The 14,891-nt window shown below is 42.6% G+C and overlaps 1 protein-coding gene across 1 annotated transcript; it reads left to right on the forward strand.

Moving 5' to 3' along the window:
- Positions 1–2,057: 2,057 nt before the first annotated feature.
- On the forward strand, positions 2,058–12,157 carry LOC311028296 (catenin beta-1-like). The gene is made up of 17 exons (XM_084032757.1): positions 2,058–2,224; positions 3,221–3,270; positions 3,825–4,034; positions 4,137–4,387; positions 4,530–4,768; positions 7,770–7,971; positions 8,099–8,243; positions 8,377–8,480; positions 8,855–8,989; positions 9,120–9,323; positions 9,453–9,611; positions 9,710–9,829; positions 10,002–10,152; positions 10,251–10,372; positions 10,594–10,654; positions 10,902–11,097; positions 11,196–12,157. Exons 2-16 carry the CDS (start codon positions 3,258–3,260, stop codon positions 11,090–11,092), a joined length of 2,307 nt encoding a protein of 768 aa, XP_083888883.1. The 5' UTR covers positions 2,058–2,224; positions 3,221–3,257; the 3' UTR covers positions 11,093–11,097; positions 11,196–12,157.
- Positions 12,158–14,891: the final 2,734 nt, after the last annotated feature.

The raw sequence follows: 14,891 nt of genomic DNA on the forward strand, positions 1-14,891 counted from the left end.
CATTGTTAAGAAGGACAAAAACTCCTTACAGTTGAGGTTCCTTCAGTTAAGGTACTGCGGTTAAGCCCGTGCTGGTGAGCGTCTATCTGCTGGGTTAACCCTGTACAAGACACTGAAGTTTGTGGATTGTCAAAAAGTTATTTAGATAACGTCCAATTGGCAGAAAATTGACATGAACGGCTGAAATGTAACAAGCTGATAAAATAGGTCTAATGAGGTACTTTTGAGGAAATTAAGTGTTTACACCACCGAGGTATTAAATGGAGGGTTGTTGCATTGTAAGTGGTTCAAGTTACTTTATCCAGCCTGTGTAGGCACTATGGCTGCTGTCTAGCAGATTCTGATCTCTAACCACGCTGGGCTTATTACAGTATATCTAAACAATCCTTCAGTGTCTTGTATAATTTCCCTGTTCGTGCTGCTCATTTTAAAGCATTTTCTGTATGTATTGTCATAAACTCGGAGCAGATAAATACAATTTCAGATCATTATCATTAGAAGACCGGACATAAATCCCATACCTAATATTCAGTTGCATGGCTGATTTTAAGGAATAACAGTGACTCATTTTGTCAGATGATTAAAAAATATGTGTGAGAAATGGTTTGCATTACTTTCATTACTCTGAGACATTCCTGATGGCAGGAATATGTTTCTGGTCTTACCTTGCAGACATACTTTATTTGTGCTTTGTTTTTTTTTTGTTTTTTTATTCTTTTGTACCGCACAGCATTTGGCATTACTTGGGTAAATGAAACTGACTTACACCTCTCTCCGCCACAGTTGGAGACACTAGATGAGTATCATATAGTTTTATTCCACAAGCCCCACATACTGAAAAAAGAAGCAGAAAATAATGAAAATCCATAAGCAGTAAAAGTCATCACCTTATGATAGATTCAGTTCAAGCAGTGTTTGAAAAAAAAAAAAAAATTATCGCCACACTTCCATTTGCGCTGGTAGCATGTGGTCTATGTTATTACTCCATCTCACTCTGATGTTATTCATACCCCTTGCAGGCGTATGACTGAATATTTTTTATTATCCTGCTACACATTTCTTAACACCAATATGCTTCGCTATCAAACTATGGACTTTGACCTTTTCTACTCTATGGCACATATCAGACACATGAACATGCACTCTGTGTGTGGCAGTTTCTCTTTTGATTGTTTGAATTTAATGAGAATGCAATTTATTTTCAAACGGCTATAATCATAGGTCACATTGAGTGTGTATTTAATGCTGAAGAGGATACACATGTAGGCTACACTAGATGCATTTAAGTGGATAATTGATAGCAGATAAATCTTACAAAGGCATATGCAGTGCAATTTTATTTGAGCAAACCATGAATAATTGCCCAAAATGGAGACCATACATAAGCAATTTCATACAATTTCAAGAATAAACATATGCGATGTGTTTGTGACACAAAGTAGACCACATATAGCCGAGTATGTCTGAGTTTTACTGTCCGCCTTCAATCGGTTAGTGATGGATCGAACATATCAGTTATTATGGCCACTGCATTTTTTGTCTTATTCTAACAATCAATGTTTAGTTTTTTTAAATTGTCACTCTGCTACAACTTCATATATGATTAATCTTGTGGTCTGTATAGGATTGTCTTTGTCTCCATTTAACCACTGCAATTTATCATTTGCAAAATGAGTCCTAGTTTAACTGTGTGAACTGCCACGTGTTTGCCAAATTGTAATTAAATTGAAGATAAATTAATGAATGATGAAGCACTGTTAGGGGATATGTTTTCCTCTCTGAGTTAACTGCATGTTTATTAACTCCCTCTATCATATCACAGGAGCTCATGAATCACATTCCATTCTAATGAATGCTCCTCGCTTTCCCCTATCACACATCTTTCATTTGTGTGGGTAAAAACATGTCAAAACTAAAATGGCCGAGTTCTCTTAAATTTAAAATACATCAACGTGTTCCAATTAGCTGTAAAACAACAGTTAATACGCTAAAACTTTATTTAAATGTGCGCCCTATTTTTCCGAGTGCGGCAGAATACGGTATTTTTTCCCCTCGCCATCTTGATGTTCGATCGCACAGGCGGAAGCAACATCTTCGGCGGAGCAATAGCGGGTGTGGTTCGGACTTCTACGGGTGGTTCACCTAGCAGCCTTTTTCCTATTTCCAGCCAAGAGAAAGGACAAAATTTTCCTGACAAGAACCACGGAGGAGCCGCTCGACTCTGGTAAATCGAGTGTGTTTGCTACAGCTATTGTGTAACGTATTCACCGCGCGTTAATGTTTGCTTCACCAAAGAAAATCATCTTTGGCTAGGGAGGGGGCTCCGGTGGGGTTTTCTGATTTGGCTGGTAGCACAGCAGGTTTTGTACGGTGGCGCTTGGATCTACTTTTCATACGTCCCGTTTAGCTGAGCTAATAAAACCAGAATTAAACATTTGGAGGGTTCGCTTGAAAGTCACGATTCCAATAATGAGCCGATTTATTACGATGATGACTTAGACTCGATACGTCCCAGAGCAAGTCGTAACAATTTGGGCTTTGTGAGTGAAGCCCCAAACTGTGTTTGTTTATGTTAGCTAGTTAGCTAACTAGCGGAGGGGTTAGCTACGCACGTTAGGTTAGCTTAGCCAGTTTTCAAGGTAAGCTAGCCAACCTGTTAGCTAGCAGTGGCGGCTGTTACGTGATAACGCTTCGGTCTTCCATGATATGCGCTTAAATGTGTTTTGTGGTTGATGTAACCTATACAGTCAAATTGTTTTTTAGTTTTGATAAGGTAGCCTCCTAGTCAGACCTACCACGAGAGGAGGAGTCATAGAAGTGATTGCGGTGCGGAGGGGGTAGTTTCTCTCATTGGAAACCCAAGCTGCGAGGTCGGAACTTGGCCGTGGTAGGGGGAGGGGGAGAAATATGCCTTTGATGTTCTTTGCCGCTGAATGGTGAATTGTGTTCATGCTGGCCTGGAAATACCCACCGCTTTGCTCTCTCGGCTGGAGGTGGAGGCTCGGCATTTCCCCTCCTGGCTAACGTTACGTTAGCAAACCAAACAAGCGCCTGAATCACAGCGAGCTGGTACAGGTAACCTTAGCGCAGTGGTTTTATTACTGATACCACGTATGAGAAACCCATAGACATTACCATAAGGTTTGACTCTGGACAATAACTTAAGAATGAGTGCGGGTTGTTTTTGTTTTACATGGTTAACTTGTTTCCCTTTACTCAGACATATCTGCTGTGCGGGCTGAGGGCAGACAAGAACAATGGCTACCCAGTGTAAGTATTAAAAAACGAACTTTCATTTAAAGTATCTTTTATATTAATATGAACACTGTCATCAATGTATTTTTTTAGGTGCAGAAGAGTTTAGAGAAAAGTTTACCTTTACATAAATATATGAAATGCCATAAGCCTTGAGGCTAGGTGAGCACATGGCACAGTATCAAAAGAAATTAGTCATCTTTTGTAACACATCTGAGTTTCTTCACCAGGAAAAACGTGCGTGGGGATTGAAAGAGTAATTTGATGATTACATAGTGTAATTTATGATCCGTACCCGAGGACATCAGCATGGAGGAGCACACACTTTGTGACTCTCACTTTGTGACTCCTGACAACCCACTACCATTATTTTTACACTTACATCCTCTAGCTGCATTAATTCAAAGATGACACGTTTTATTCCAATATTTCTTTAACTTTTTAGATGACTTTTAAAATTAGTCTTGGCCTAAAGCAAGAAACTAAGTTAAAGTGAAGTAACGTGAAGCTCGCTTTTCTCCTCATCTGTCTTTTCTTTTGTTTCAACTTTGTTGCCTGATTTCCTTTAGCTGATTTGATGGAGTTGGACATGGCAATGGGAGACAGCAAGGCTGCAGTGACCCAGTGGCAGCAGCAGTCCTACCTGGATTCAGGCATCCAGTCTGGAGTCACGACCTCAGCTCCATCTCTGAGTGGCAAGGGAAACCCTGACGCTGAGGAGGATGATCCAACTCTCTATGACTGGGAGTTCAACCAGCCCTTCACTCCCGAGCCCACAGGTAAACATGATACTAATATCTGTATAATAATGAAATTTGCAACATCAGGATAGGTATTATGGCATAAATTTGTATAATATCACAATGTTGCATTCCTTTCAGACATTGAGGGGTATGCCATGACCCGGGCTCAGCGCGTGCGTGCTGCCATGTTCCCAGAGACCTTGGAGGAGGGCATCCAGATCCCCCCTACCCAGCTGGATGCTGCCCACCCCACAGCAGTGCAGCGCCTTGCAGAGCCCTCTCAGATGCTAAAACATGCTGTGGTCAATCTCATTAACTATCAGGATGATGCTGAGCTGGCCACTCGTGCCATCCCTGAGCTTACCAAATTGCTCAATGATGAGGACCAGGTACTTGTTCTAATGAATTATCACATGACCACACTCAAATGGTGAAATTATGCCTGCTGAGTAATTTGTGGTAATTATTAGCAATGCAGTTTACATATTGCTCTAAAACATGCATCCCTCACAAACATCGTCTCTGTCCTAGGTTGTTGTGAATAAAGCTGCTGTAATGGTGCACCAGTTGTCAAAGAAGGAGGCTTCACGTCATGCCCTGATGCGCTCCCCACAAATGGTTTCGGCTGTTGTCCGTGCCATGCAAAACACTGGGGATGTGGAGACAGCTCGCTGCTCCGCTGGCACCTTGCACAACCTTTCCCACCATCGTGAGGGGCTCCTTGCAATCTTCAAGTCTGGAGGCATTCCTGCCCTGGTAAAGATGCTAGGGTAAGAAACTGGACCAATTATGACACTCTTCACAGCATATGTGCAGTATCAGTGTCCACACATACAAATTGTCCGAAGCTAACAGGAATGCAGAGAAGCTCTCTTAAGAGTGGGTTGAGTTGTTCCTTTTTTTGCAGTGCAAAAGAGGAGCAGAGTTGTTTTATTGGATTCCATTCTGCACAATTTTTTTATTTTGGGGTATTGCCTATTTATTTAATCTCATATGCCACTTATTGGCAAGACATGTTCATTTCAAACTTGAATATATCCAACAGGCTGCAATGTTCTTTTAATCACATAGGCCTTCAAGACAATGGCACAAATAAACTAAAATTAGGCCTGACCAAAGACATTCTGAGTTGACTAATCACTTAGTTGATTTAATGCAGATCTTTAAAACTGAATTTCCTCAGAAAGCATCTTGTTTACCAGTGCACATCATCAGCAACTTTCTTTGAAATGAGTTAAGCATTATAAAAAGAATTACAAAACAACTTAAGAAATCTCAGTTTGCCCAGGGCAAATTGACTGATTTCCTCTTTCTCTAACTCTATATTGCGGAGAAGGCCAGACAGTGTTTAAAAATGATGACTCAACTGAAAATAAAGACAAAACAGTGTTAAAAGATTAACCTCTAATGAAGCACTAGCCTCATCTTCCAACCAACATCTGCACACATCTTAAACAGCAAAACTGACTCATTACTTTGCTTTGATGTGAGAAAATCACTAACAAATTACAAACTCCAAATCAGCCAGTTATTTTCCCAAGGAACTGAATACTCCACAATGCAACACATTTAAAACCTTTAAAATGGGGTCCTGCCTTAACTCTTTTGCTTCATGAAAGGGTCGAAAAAGACACAACACTTACTTGGCCAGCAAGTTGCAACTTGTTGGATGTTGCATGTGTGTTTTGACTTTGCACCTGGAATCAGATTACCACACTTAAAACCAGGATGAAACATGGCATTGGATGATGAACTACTTGCCTTTTTTTTAACTAGAAACGGGTAATCATTTGAATGCAGGTAGCAATTGTGGATTATAGCCCCACCATATGTGAAAATCTTTCAGAAGTATATTGATGGTTTACATTATAAAGTTTCCATCAAATCTGCACTGAATTGAATTTCTTTGTTTTATTTTGAGTATTCTTAAAATGTTGATACATATGTTAGTAATTCCTTGAATGTATTATTGGGCAGATGTCTGTTCAAATTGTGTCAACTGTGACAGTGCTCAAAAGTAACTAAAATCTGTTTTTACCAGTCTGGCATTGGACACAATGCACTCCTGGGAGCTAGAGCAGGGCTGTACGTTAACTTTTTCAGCACATAGCACTAGTGCTACCGAGGCTGACAGTTTTTTAGCACAGGACCAGAAAGTTGTAGCACACCCTAAAAATGCAGAAGAATCATCTTTATTACACTTTAACTCATTTTTACATAACAGGCATTAAAACACTGCCAGTCTAAAGGCTGTCTGCTGGCCACTGCTTTGTAAATGGCCTCCTGGCCCTCTGGGAAGTGGCCAGCCATTTTTCCGCAACCTTGGTCGGGTCAAAGTCATGGACATCGGAACCAGGGGCGTTGCTAGACATAAAGCTCTACTGGGGCACAGGCCCCCTATTACTAAAATCACAAAAAACAGCGGTGCACCGGCTACGACATGCACACTGCCGTGTACGGTAATGTGCGCGCCGGACCACAAGGTGCGCGCCTCAGCTTGTATTTTGGGTTAAACTGCATTGGTTTGAGATTGTGGATGAAAAAGAAAATCCATTCTTTTACCGTTATTATCAATATAAATGAATCCACTGCCAAATATAGTAGCTCGTTAAAACTCGAACAGGAGATTTTACTGGGGCACGGCAGATCAATACTGGGGCACGTGCCCCACTAAAAGGTGTCTAGCGACGCCCATGGTCGGAACTATTTTCTGAGAGGGGGGGCGGGATTTTTGTAAGGAGGGTCGGGGGATAAACGGTCCGTGTACGTTGCGGCCATCTGACTTATCTGAATCGCAAAACGGATAACGAGTCGTTTCCCATTTTTGGCTTCAAAATAAAAGAACGAAAAACGGAAAAATGACTTGTATCCCGAGAAACGGAAAACCACTCGTTAACTGATATTAGATATGTGTTTATGAATGGGATTCGGGGATGAAATAACAGCGCCATTTTTCATTCCAGATTTTGCCGTACATCTTTTATACCCGGAAGGCGCTGTTATGCTGTGAAATTACCTAAAAGCCTACTTTGAGACATTTAGAGGGAGCTGTTAAACACTGTTCATAAACGCTCTGCCAGCGTCTGACGCTCGCCTTTTGAAGTAAACCCACTGTTTTAAACACGCACCAAAAGCGTTATGACGCGGACATAAAAGCGGAGCCTCTGCCTCAGCGCCGCCGCCACTCATCTGTTGATCCTCGGTGTGACTGCCGGGGTCTGCGCTCTGACCGACCGGGAGCCACTCCGTAAGTCGGTGTCCAGCTCACAACAACAGCTAACAGCGATTAATTAACATAGTGTAGAGTTATGATTAGCGTAATGCGTAAGTCTTTCCTGCTTCCTAGTGTTGCGCAGCCAGGTTTTCAACCTGCGCAAGGCTGAGAAAGAGCGCTCGGGTGCCGCGGGGAGGCTGATGGGAGGGGGTGCGGCCGCATCACCCGCACCCCTAGTTCCGACGTCTATGGTCGTAGTAACATCGTTCTACACAGAAATATTTTTTGGGGGGGGGCTAAATCTGCCCATAGCACCCCGTGCTACAGGGCAGATTAATTCTTAGCACAGGCATGTTTTGGTGTAGCACGTGCAACATATGTCGCACTGTACAGCCCTGAGCTAGAGATGTAATTTCAAACACATTTTATTCCAATACTTAGAATAATAATAGAAAATGTGAGACACTGTACCTGCATCCACATGACTGTGATTAATTGAACCGGTTGTCTCCAACACACACGGGCAAGTACTTCATTAAGTATTGTTCCCTTTCCAGCTCGCCAGTGGACAGTGTGTTGTTCTACGCCATCACCACACTCCACAACTTGTTGTTGCATCAAGAAGGGGCAAAGATGGCGGTGCGTCTGGCCGGAGGACTGCAGAAGATGGTGGCCCTGTTGTCTAATACCAACGTCAAGTTCCTGGCAATCACTACTGACTGCCTGCAGATCCTTGCATATGGAAACCAGGAGAGCAAGGTTTTTGAAGATAAACATATTTATGCATTAATTTACATTGATTTTATCCATGTTTGGACACCATCTGCTGACTTCACTTGGCTGGCAGCACTTTGTAGCATGTGGCTTAAACATGTCTTTGTTTTAGCTGATCATTCTGGCCAGTGGTGGCCCTCAGGCCCTGGTGAATATCATGAGGACCTTCACATATGAGAAACTGCTGTGGACCACAAGCAGAGTGCTCAAGGTGCTCTCTGTTTGCTCAAGCAACAAACCTGCTATCGTAGAGGCTGGTAAGTACATAAATGGAGTGGAAAAATTACAATGAAAAATCCATTAATGTTCTACTCTACATTTTCTCATTGGGGTTTTCTACTATGGTGAAATTTCCCCTGATGTAATGAATTGGTTTGTGTGCGTGTGTAGGAGGCATGCAGGCCTTGGGTCTTCACCTGACAGACCCCAGCCAGCGTTTGGTCCAGAATTGCCTCTGGACTCTGAGGAATCTTTCAGATGCTGCCACTAAACAGGTACAACACACTCTGTAGTCCCAGACTTGACTTGTCATCAGCCCCATGTGTAAAAGCAGTAGTTAAGATTTTAGATCAGATGTGGCGTTGCTGTGCATGATAGCACGCGTCCAGTTTGAAGAATCAGGTAGGTAGGCTGTTTGCCTAACAGGACAGGGCAGCCCCAAAACATTTAACCACCTAAAAGAAAGGACCACTTAAAAACAAAAACTAAGTGACTGCTATATTAAGAATATTTTCACCACTTATCCCTTTCCAAAGAGGAGCTATGTTTCACTCTGCCTCGTCGTCCACTTAATGTTAAGTATTGGATAAAAGAAAATGCAAAATTATTTACAATGTATCCATTCTTTTCCCTATTATTGGTTTTCCAGGAGGGAATGGAGGGTCTCCTCGGGACCCTGGTCCAGCTGCTGGGCAGTGATGACATCAATGTTGTGACTTGTGCTGCTGGCATCCTCTCCAACCTGACTTGCAACAACTATAGTAACAAACTCATGGTCTGCCAGGTATGTATTATACACTCAACATTTGAACATAACTGTGCATCTCTGCGGGGCGTAGATTGTGCATTCTTTGTCCTTTTTGTTTTTGTAATAACACAATTACATGTATTTCACTGATCCCATTCCATGTTAGGTTGGAGGCATTGAGGCTCTGGTGCGAACCGTGCTTAGGGCCGGTGACAGAGAAGACATCACAGAGCCAGCGGTCTGTGCCCTGCGTCACCTGACCTCCCGCCACCAGGATGCTGAGATGGCCCAGAATGCTGTGCGCCTTCATTATGGTCTGCCTGTCGTGGTCAAACTATTGCACCCACCATCCCACTGGCCACTAATCAAGGTCATTTGCCATCTAAGTATTTCCATTCGCACCTACTCCTAGAACATACTGTCGGATCAACCTTGTATTTTGTGACATAATTAACAGGACTTAATTCCAGCCGGCTAAAATATATTTTCTCTTATCTAGGCTACAGTTGGTCTGATCCGCAACCTGGCTCTTTGCCCAGCCAACCACAGTGCTCTGCGAGAGCAAGGAGCCATCCCCCGACTGGTTCAACTGCTCGTCAGGGCTCATCAGGACACCCAGAGGCGCACCAGCATGGGAGGCAATCAGCAGCAATTTGTGGTGGGTAACCGAGCATACAACCCTTCCAGCGTCATCTGTTTGATTTTAAAAAATGTTTTGCGTATTTAATTTCCCGCCTTTTCACTGAAAACACACAGGAGGGAGTGCGTATGGAGGAAATAGTGGAAGGCTGCACAGGAGCTCTGCACATCCTGGCCCGGGATGTCCACAACAGAATTGTCATCAGAGGGCTCAACACCATTCCACTCTTTGTCCAGGTGAAACTTAACCCCCAACCTCGCGACAGACAAAGACTGTCTCACAGCTATGCCAATTCATTAGATTAAACTTTTAGCTGTTGAAACTTTTTGTCTGTCATGCACATCAGAAACTCTCTTTTGTCTTTATCAAATATCTTTCATTTTTCCCTCTGCTATTCTCTATCTCCAGTTGCTGTATTCTCCGGTGGAGAATATCCAGCGTGTGGCAGCAGGTGTGCTGTGTGAACTGGCTCAGGACAAGGAAGCTGCGGAGGCAATTGAAGCTGAAGGAGCCACTGCACCCCTCACTGAGCTGCTGCACTCCCGTAATGAGGGTGTTGGTGAGTATGCATGACACAAATACAGGCTGTGCAAACATTTCTGATTCTCGGTGTACTTGTATAGACTCGCTTGACTTGTGTTGCATTGTCTCCTGTAGCCACCTATGCTGCAGCTGTCCTGTTCCGCATGTCTGAGGACAAGCCCCAGGACTACAAGAAGCGTCTGTCAGTGGAGCTGACCAGTTCTTTGTTCAGAACTGAACCCATGGCCTGGAACGAGGTAAAAGCATGTGCATATGTGCACACACAAATTGATGATCGGGCAAATAAGTAATGGTCGGGTCATAGACAAATTAGCAGGTTTTGATTATGTAGTGCATTCAGGCTAAAACTGACCCAGTAAATTAAATCACCATTTTATATTGCATATTAAGTCATGCACTATAGCATTGGGACAAGAACCTCCACTTCTTTACTTATCACTCTTTTGCCTTTTTATAGACTGGAGACCTGGGACTGGATATGGGAGGTCAGGGTGACCCTCTGGCTTACAGGCAGGATGGTGAGTGCCCGTATTAACTCTGATGAAACCCCCACTCTGTTTCTCACCTATCATGTCATCAACATTTTAGTTTATGTAAATTGTTCTTGAAGAGCATCTGATTTGTGGTTTCTACTGCTAGAATATTAGCTTTATTGAATGACTATGAAACTAAATTAAATAAACAAACTAAATAAACAACATCCTAATGTCTGTGATAAGAAATATTTTGCACCAATTGAATACTTTTTTTTTTTTGCCTTTCCAGATGGTGCCTACCGGGCTTACCCAGCAGCCTATGGCCAAGACTCTCTTTTGGACCCCATGATGGAAGGTGCTGACTACCATGCTGACACTTTGCCCGACCTGGGCCACCACACTGATCCGTTGCCAGACCTTGGCCACTCCCAAGACCTGATGGACAGCAACCAGCTGGCCTGGTTTGACACAGACCTGTAGGATTGGTAAGACAGAGGCAAATTGCAAGTTCACAGTAAAAGTAAAGTTTTGATGGAAATGGCAACAACCTGACTGGAAGTTGTGTCCTGTGCTCTTTTTGCAGTTGTATTCTGATAGAACCTACATTGTGATTGGCCTGCATTGTCTGACGCAGCATTATGATTGGCCTGTAGAGTGATTGAAGGTAACGAGAGGAATAAGAGGGCTTGGAAAGTGCTACACACAAGAAAACAAAGAAGATGGTTGCCATGGGAATGTTCAAGCAAGTTGAAGTGGGGGGGGTGGGGTGGGGGGAGGGGGAGAAGGGCTTAAGGTGTCAGACATGTGTAATCACACAATGGAGGAGGTTACCTATATGAATGAGTGCACATGAGGTGGATCTTAAACGTTTGAAACACATGTTTTAGCCTTGCCTGTATTCTTATCAGTCTTTTGTTTCTATTTTTCTTATTCTATTTTTTTATTTCTTTTTTGTATTACTCATTCTCTGTTATGGTACTGACCCAGCTTGCCTTCGCACTAGCCATCTTCATTTTCTCTTCAATGCTAATCATTTGTAATTTTTTTTTAAAAAAACGTATATTACATGTAGTGTTAAGTTATAGTGATATTATACAATGTTCCTTTGGTTAATGGCCGAATGTGTAGAACACTAATAATCAGTTGAATTGTACTCTGACTTAAAGTGTAACATTGTGTAGTTTTTTTTTATAATCTCAAAAATGGAGAATTATGCATTCTTGATATGTGCTTGTTTAAGCATAAAATATGTCAGTGTCACAAATGTTCTAAAGAGGGAGATGGGTGAAATTGAGGGTGGGTCGGGGATAAATCTAGAGACAAGTGTTTTATATACAGTATCACTGGTAGGTTAACAACTATTTTGTATGCTATCATTGGATGTCTGATAGAAAAGTCTTTAAAGCTATCATTGGTGGTCTAATAAAACCTAGTTTTATGTGCTATCAAGGGTAGCTAGGTTGATGAACCAGTTGTAGTCCTGCTGTGCTTATTTTGGAGACAAGGTTATGACACGGCTGAACAATAAAATGGCATTTTATTTCATTTAGTCTGCCCCGTGTCTTCTGTTCTTCCGTGTGATGAGTCATTGATTGCTTGATGGTATTACGAAGATCCCTTCCGTCTCTCTGGCCATACTTCAAGGTGTTCTTGATTGCATATAAATATCTGGACATTTTGACACATGTTCAGGCATCGTATAACACGCTGGGTTTCTCATAGATTACAGTTAAGTCTCTTTCCATCCTCATGTAAACATCTGGTAACGGACCTATTCCTGTCTCGGATCACTGCACATTATACATCCAGCCACTTGGTCTTCATTTAGTGGTTAAATTATGACTTAACTCAGAACATCACAAATTGTAGGACAGAGGATATTAGTCTGTTTCTATGATATCTCCATAGTTGTTATAGAACAATTATTCAATGTCTTTATGAAGGGGTAAAAATGAAAACAATGTTTAAGTGTCAGTGGAATGCTCCTGCTGCCACCGAATAACAAAGTGGAGCTCAGATGAGGTGAAAGTCTCTGGAATGTTACCAAAAGCTTTCCAGCTAAGAGCACCATTGTTGCTTAAGCACCCACGTTCCAGTGTTTGTCACCTCATTTAATTACAGCTGTTGTCTCCGATGGTGGTTTCTTTGTAGAGGGACAGTTTTGCATCTGCTACATATTTATTAAGGTTCCTTGAAAACAAAGGTGAACAGGAGAGTGAAAACATTTCCACACAGACATGTTTTTAAATGCTTGCTTTAGAATGTGTTTTGGACTCAAATCAAAGCGTTCAGTGTTGTTTTGCTTATTACTTTAGTATGAAATCAACTTAGGGTTTTGACAGACAGCTTTTACAAAAAAAGGTATTTTAGTTTGAACTTGTTTATATTTTGTGAAAATGTGAAATATTTGTTTCCACACCAGGTAAAGACTATGAACATTATCACCTGCGGTTGCATTTTATTATTTTTCTGCGTCTGGTATTGAATGATTAATTTGCATCACTATTGTTTGAAGTATAGGATTTTGCGTGATACATTGCAAACTTGAAACTTGTTTATTTTTCCTTTTTTATTGAAAAGTGCTGCAGAAAGTTGGTACATCAGGTAACACACATATTACAGCCAGAAACGGTGAGCATCATGGGTAAACGAGGGGACGGAGTAAGTGATGTAACTGCTGTAATAAGGAGCAGCACTGGCTCTGGTGTAGACGGGGAATGAGTACTCAGTGCACACATCCACCCTCTTGATGGGCTGAGTGAGTCCATGGTGTGTGCTGCCCCCTGTTGAGCGGTTGGGTGAACATGCTTGGAGGAGGAGAGGCTCCTCTTCGTCCCAGTTGAAGCTCCTCTTCCTCCCAACTCGTCTGTGTGTGGACCGAGGCTGCTGCTCCGCTCTGACCGGCACGCTGGACAGAGGAGGAGCTCTGGAGGCCCGAGCAGAGGGACCGTCTCTCTTCAGGAGGGATTCGATGGAGAAAGGACTGCTGAACTTCACCTCACATCTGATCTGAACAGCTCTGCAGGCTGCAGGTTCAGGAGAGCGGAGGTCTGAGCAGTGTGTCGACGGTCTGCTGGCGTACTCCGGCTCCACTTTGGAGGCCAACTCAGGGAAGAGCTGCAGGATTTCTTTGAAGTGACGACGCACCATCTTTGCTGTGATCTGACCCGGGTCCAGTTTCCAGTAGTTCCTCTTACTGTCCAGTGAATCAGGAATCACCGGGATCTGAAAAACACAACCCAGTTTTAGAGACATATCTTAAGTGGTTAAAACAACCATTCATAGGTTCATTTGAAATATCCAAAGTTTTGGGAGGAAAACTTACCTTGACAAAACATTTGTTGGTTGATAAACAAACTCGGATGTTGTTCTCAACAGATTTTCTATCTTCAGAGATGAATGGTGCCAGTCTTTCCATCAACTAGAAAACATGAGGTGAAACTAAATTAATGGGTGTTTGCCCTGTGACATTATTCTTCAACAGAGTCATAAAACAACTTGACTAGTTCTTACCTGAGTAAAAGTGAGCATCTTGCCAGGAGCGTCTTGGAGGATGACAGCGATCTTAGCCAGGTAGGTGGTGCTTTTCCTGAACAGAACTCGCTGAGAGACGCCGGCTGGAGCCAAGAGAGGCAGCTGAGCTCCAAACTTCTCAGCCCTGTTCTGCATCTTGTTTGTTGAAGGATCACAGGAGTCTGGTCCCACACAGAGTGGAGCGATCACAGCCTCACTGAGAGCAGACGTGGACCTGAAGTGGTCAGATCTGGATATAAGTCCTGTTGGGACAATAGGACATTAGAGGGTGTGCACTGCAGGTTAATGAGGAGCCTTTGAGAAGCGGATGAGCCATTACTGCTGGAGGAGGAGCCAGTGATCACAGAGAAAAAGTTACTACAGTCATAATACTTTGTTCACTCCCTGAAAACGATATAACACAGTGTCAAAAGTTATGGCAAATCACATTTCCTATTTAGAAATAAGTCACGGCTTGTGTTGCAGATACTTCACACAGAACATATTTAATTAGTCTAAATGGGGCTGATCCCTTTTGATTCAGTCCATTACAGCATCAGTGTCCCCTCACCCTGAGGTGTTTGCCGGTCGAACATGTTGTGGGAAAAGGTCTCATTCTCTCATTCTATGCAGGTGGTGAAGTGGAGTTCATTCACTAATAATTGATGCTCTCTGACTTAGAATTTGACAAGAAACCCCTTAAATATTCAAAGATTTCTTAAATCAAGCCGAGGCTTGGATAAAAAAGTGAACAATCTTATTATCC

This window comes from Eutrigla gurnardus (genome assembly GCF_963514095.1).
Source record: "Eutrigla gurnardus genome assembly, chromosome: 17".
Lineage (NCBI taxonomy): Eukaryota > Metazoa > Chordata > Actinopteri > Perciformes > Triglidae > Eutrigla > Eutrigla gurnardus.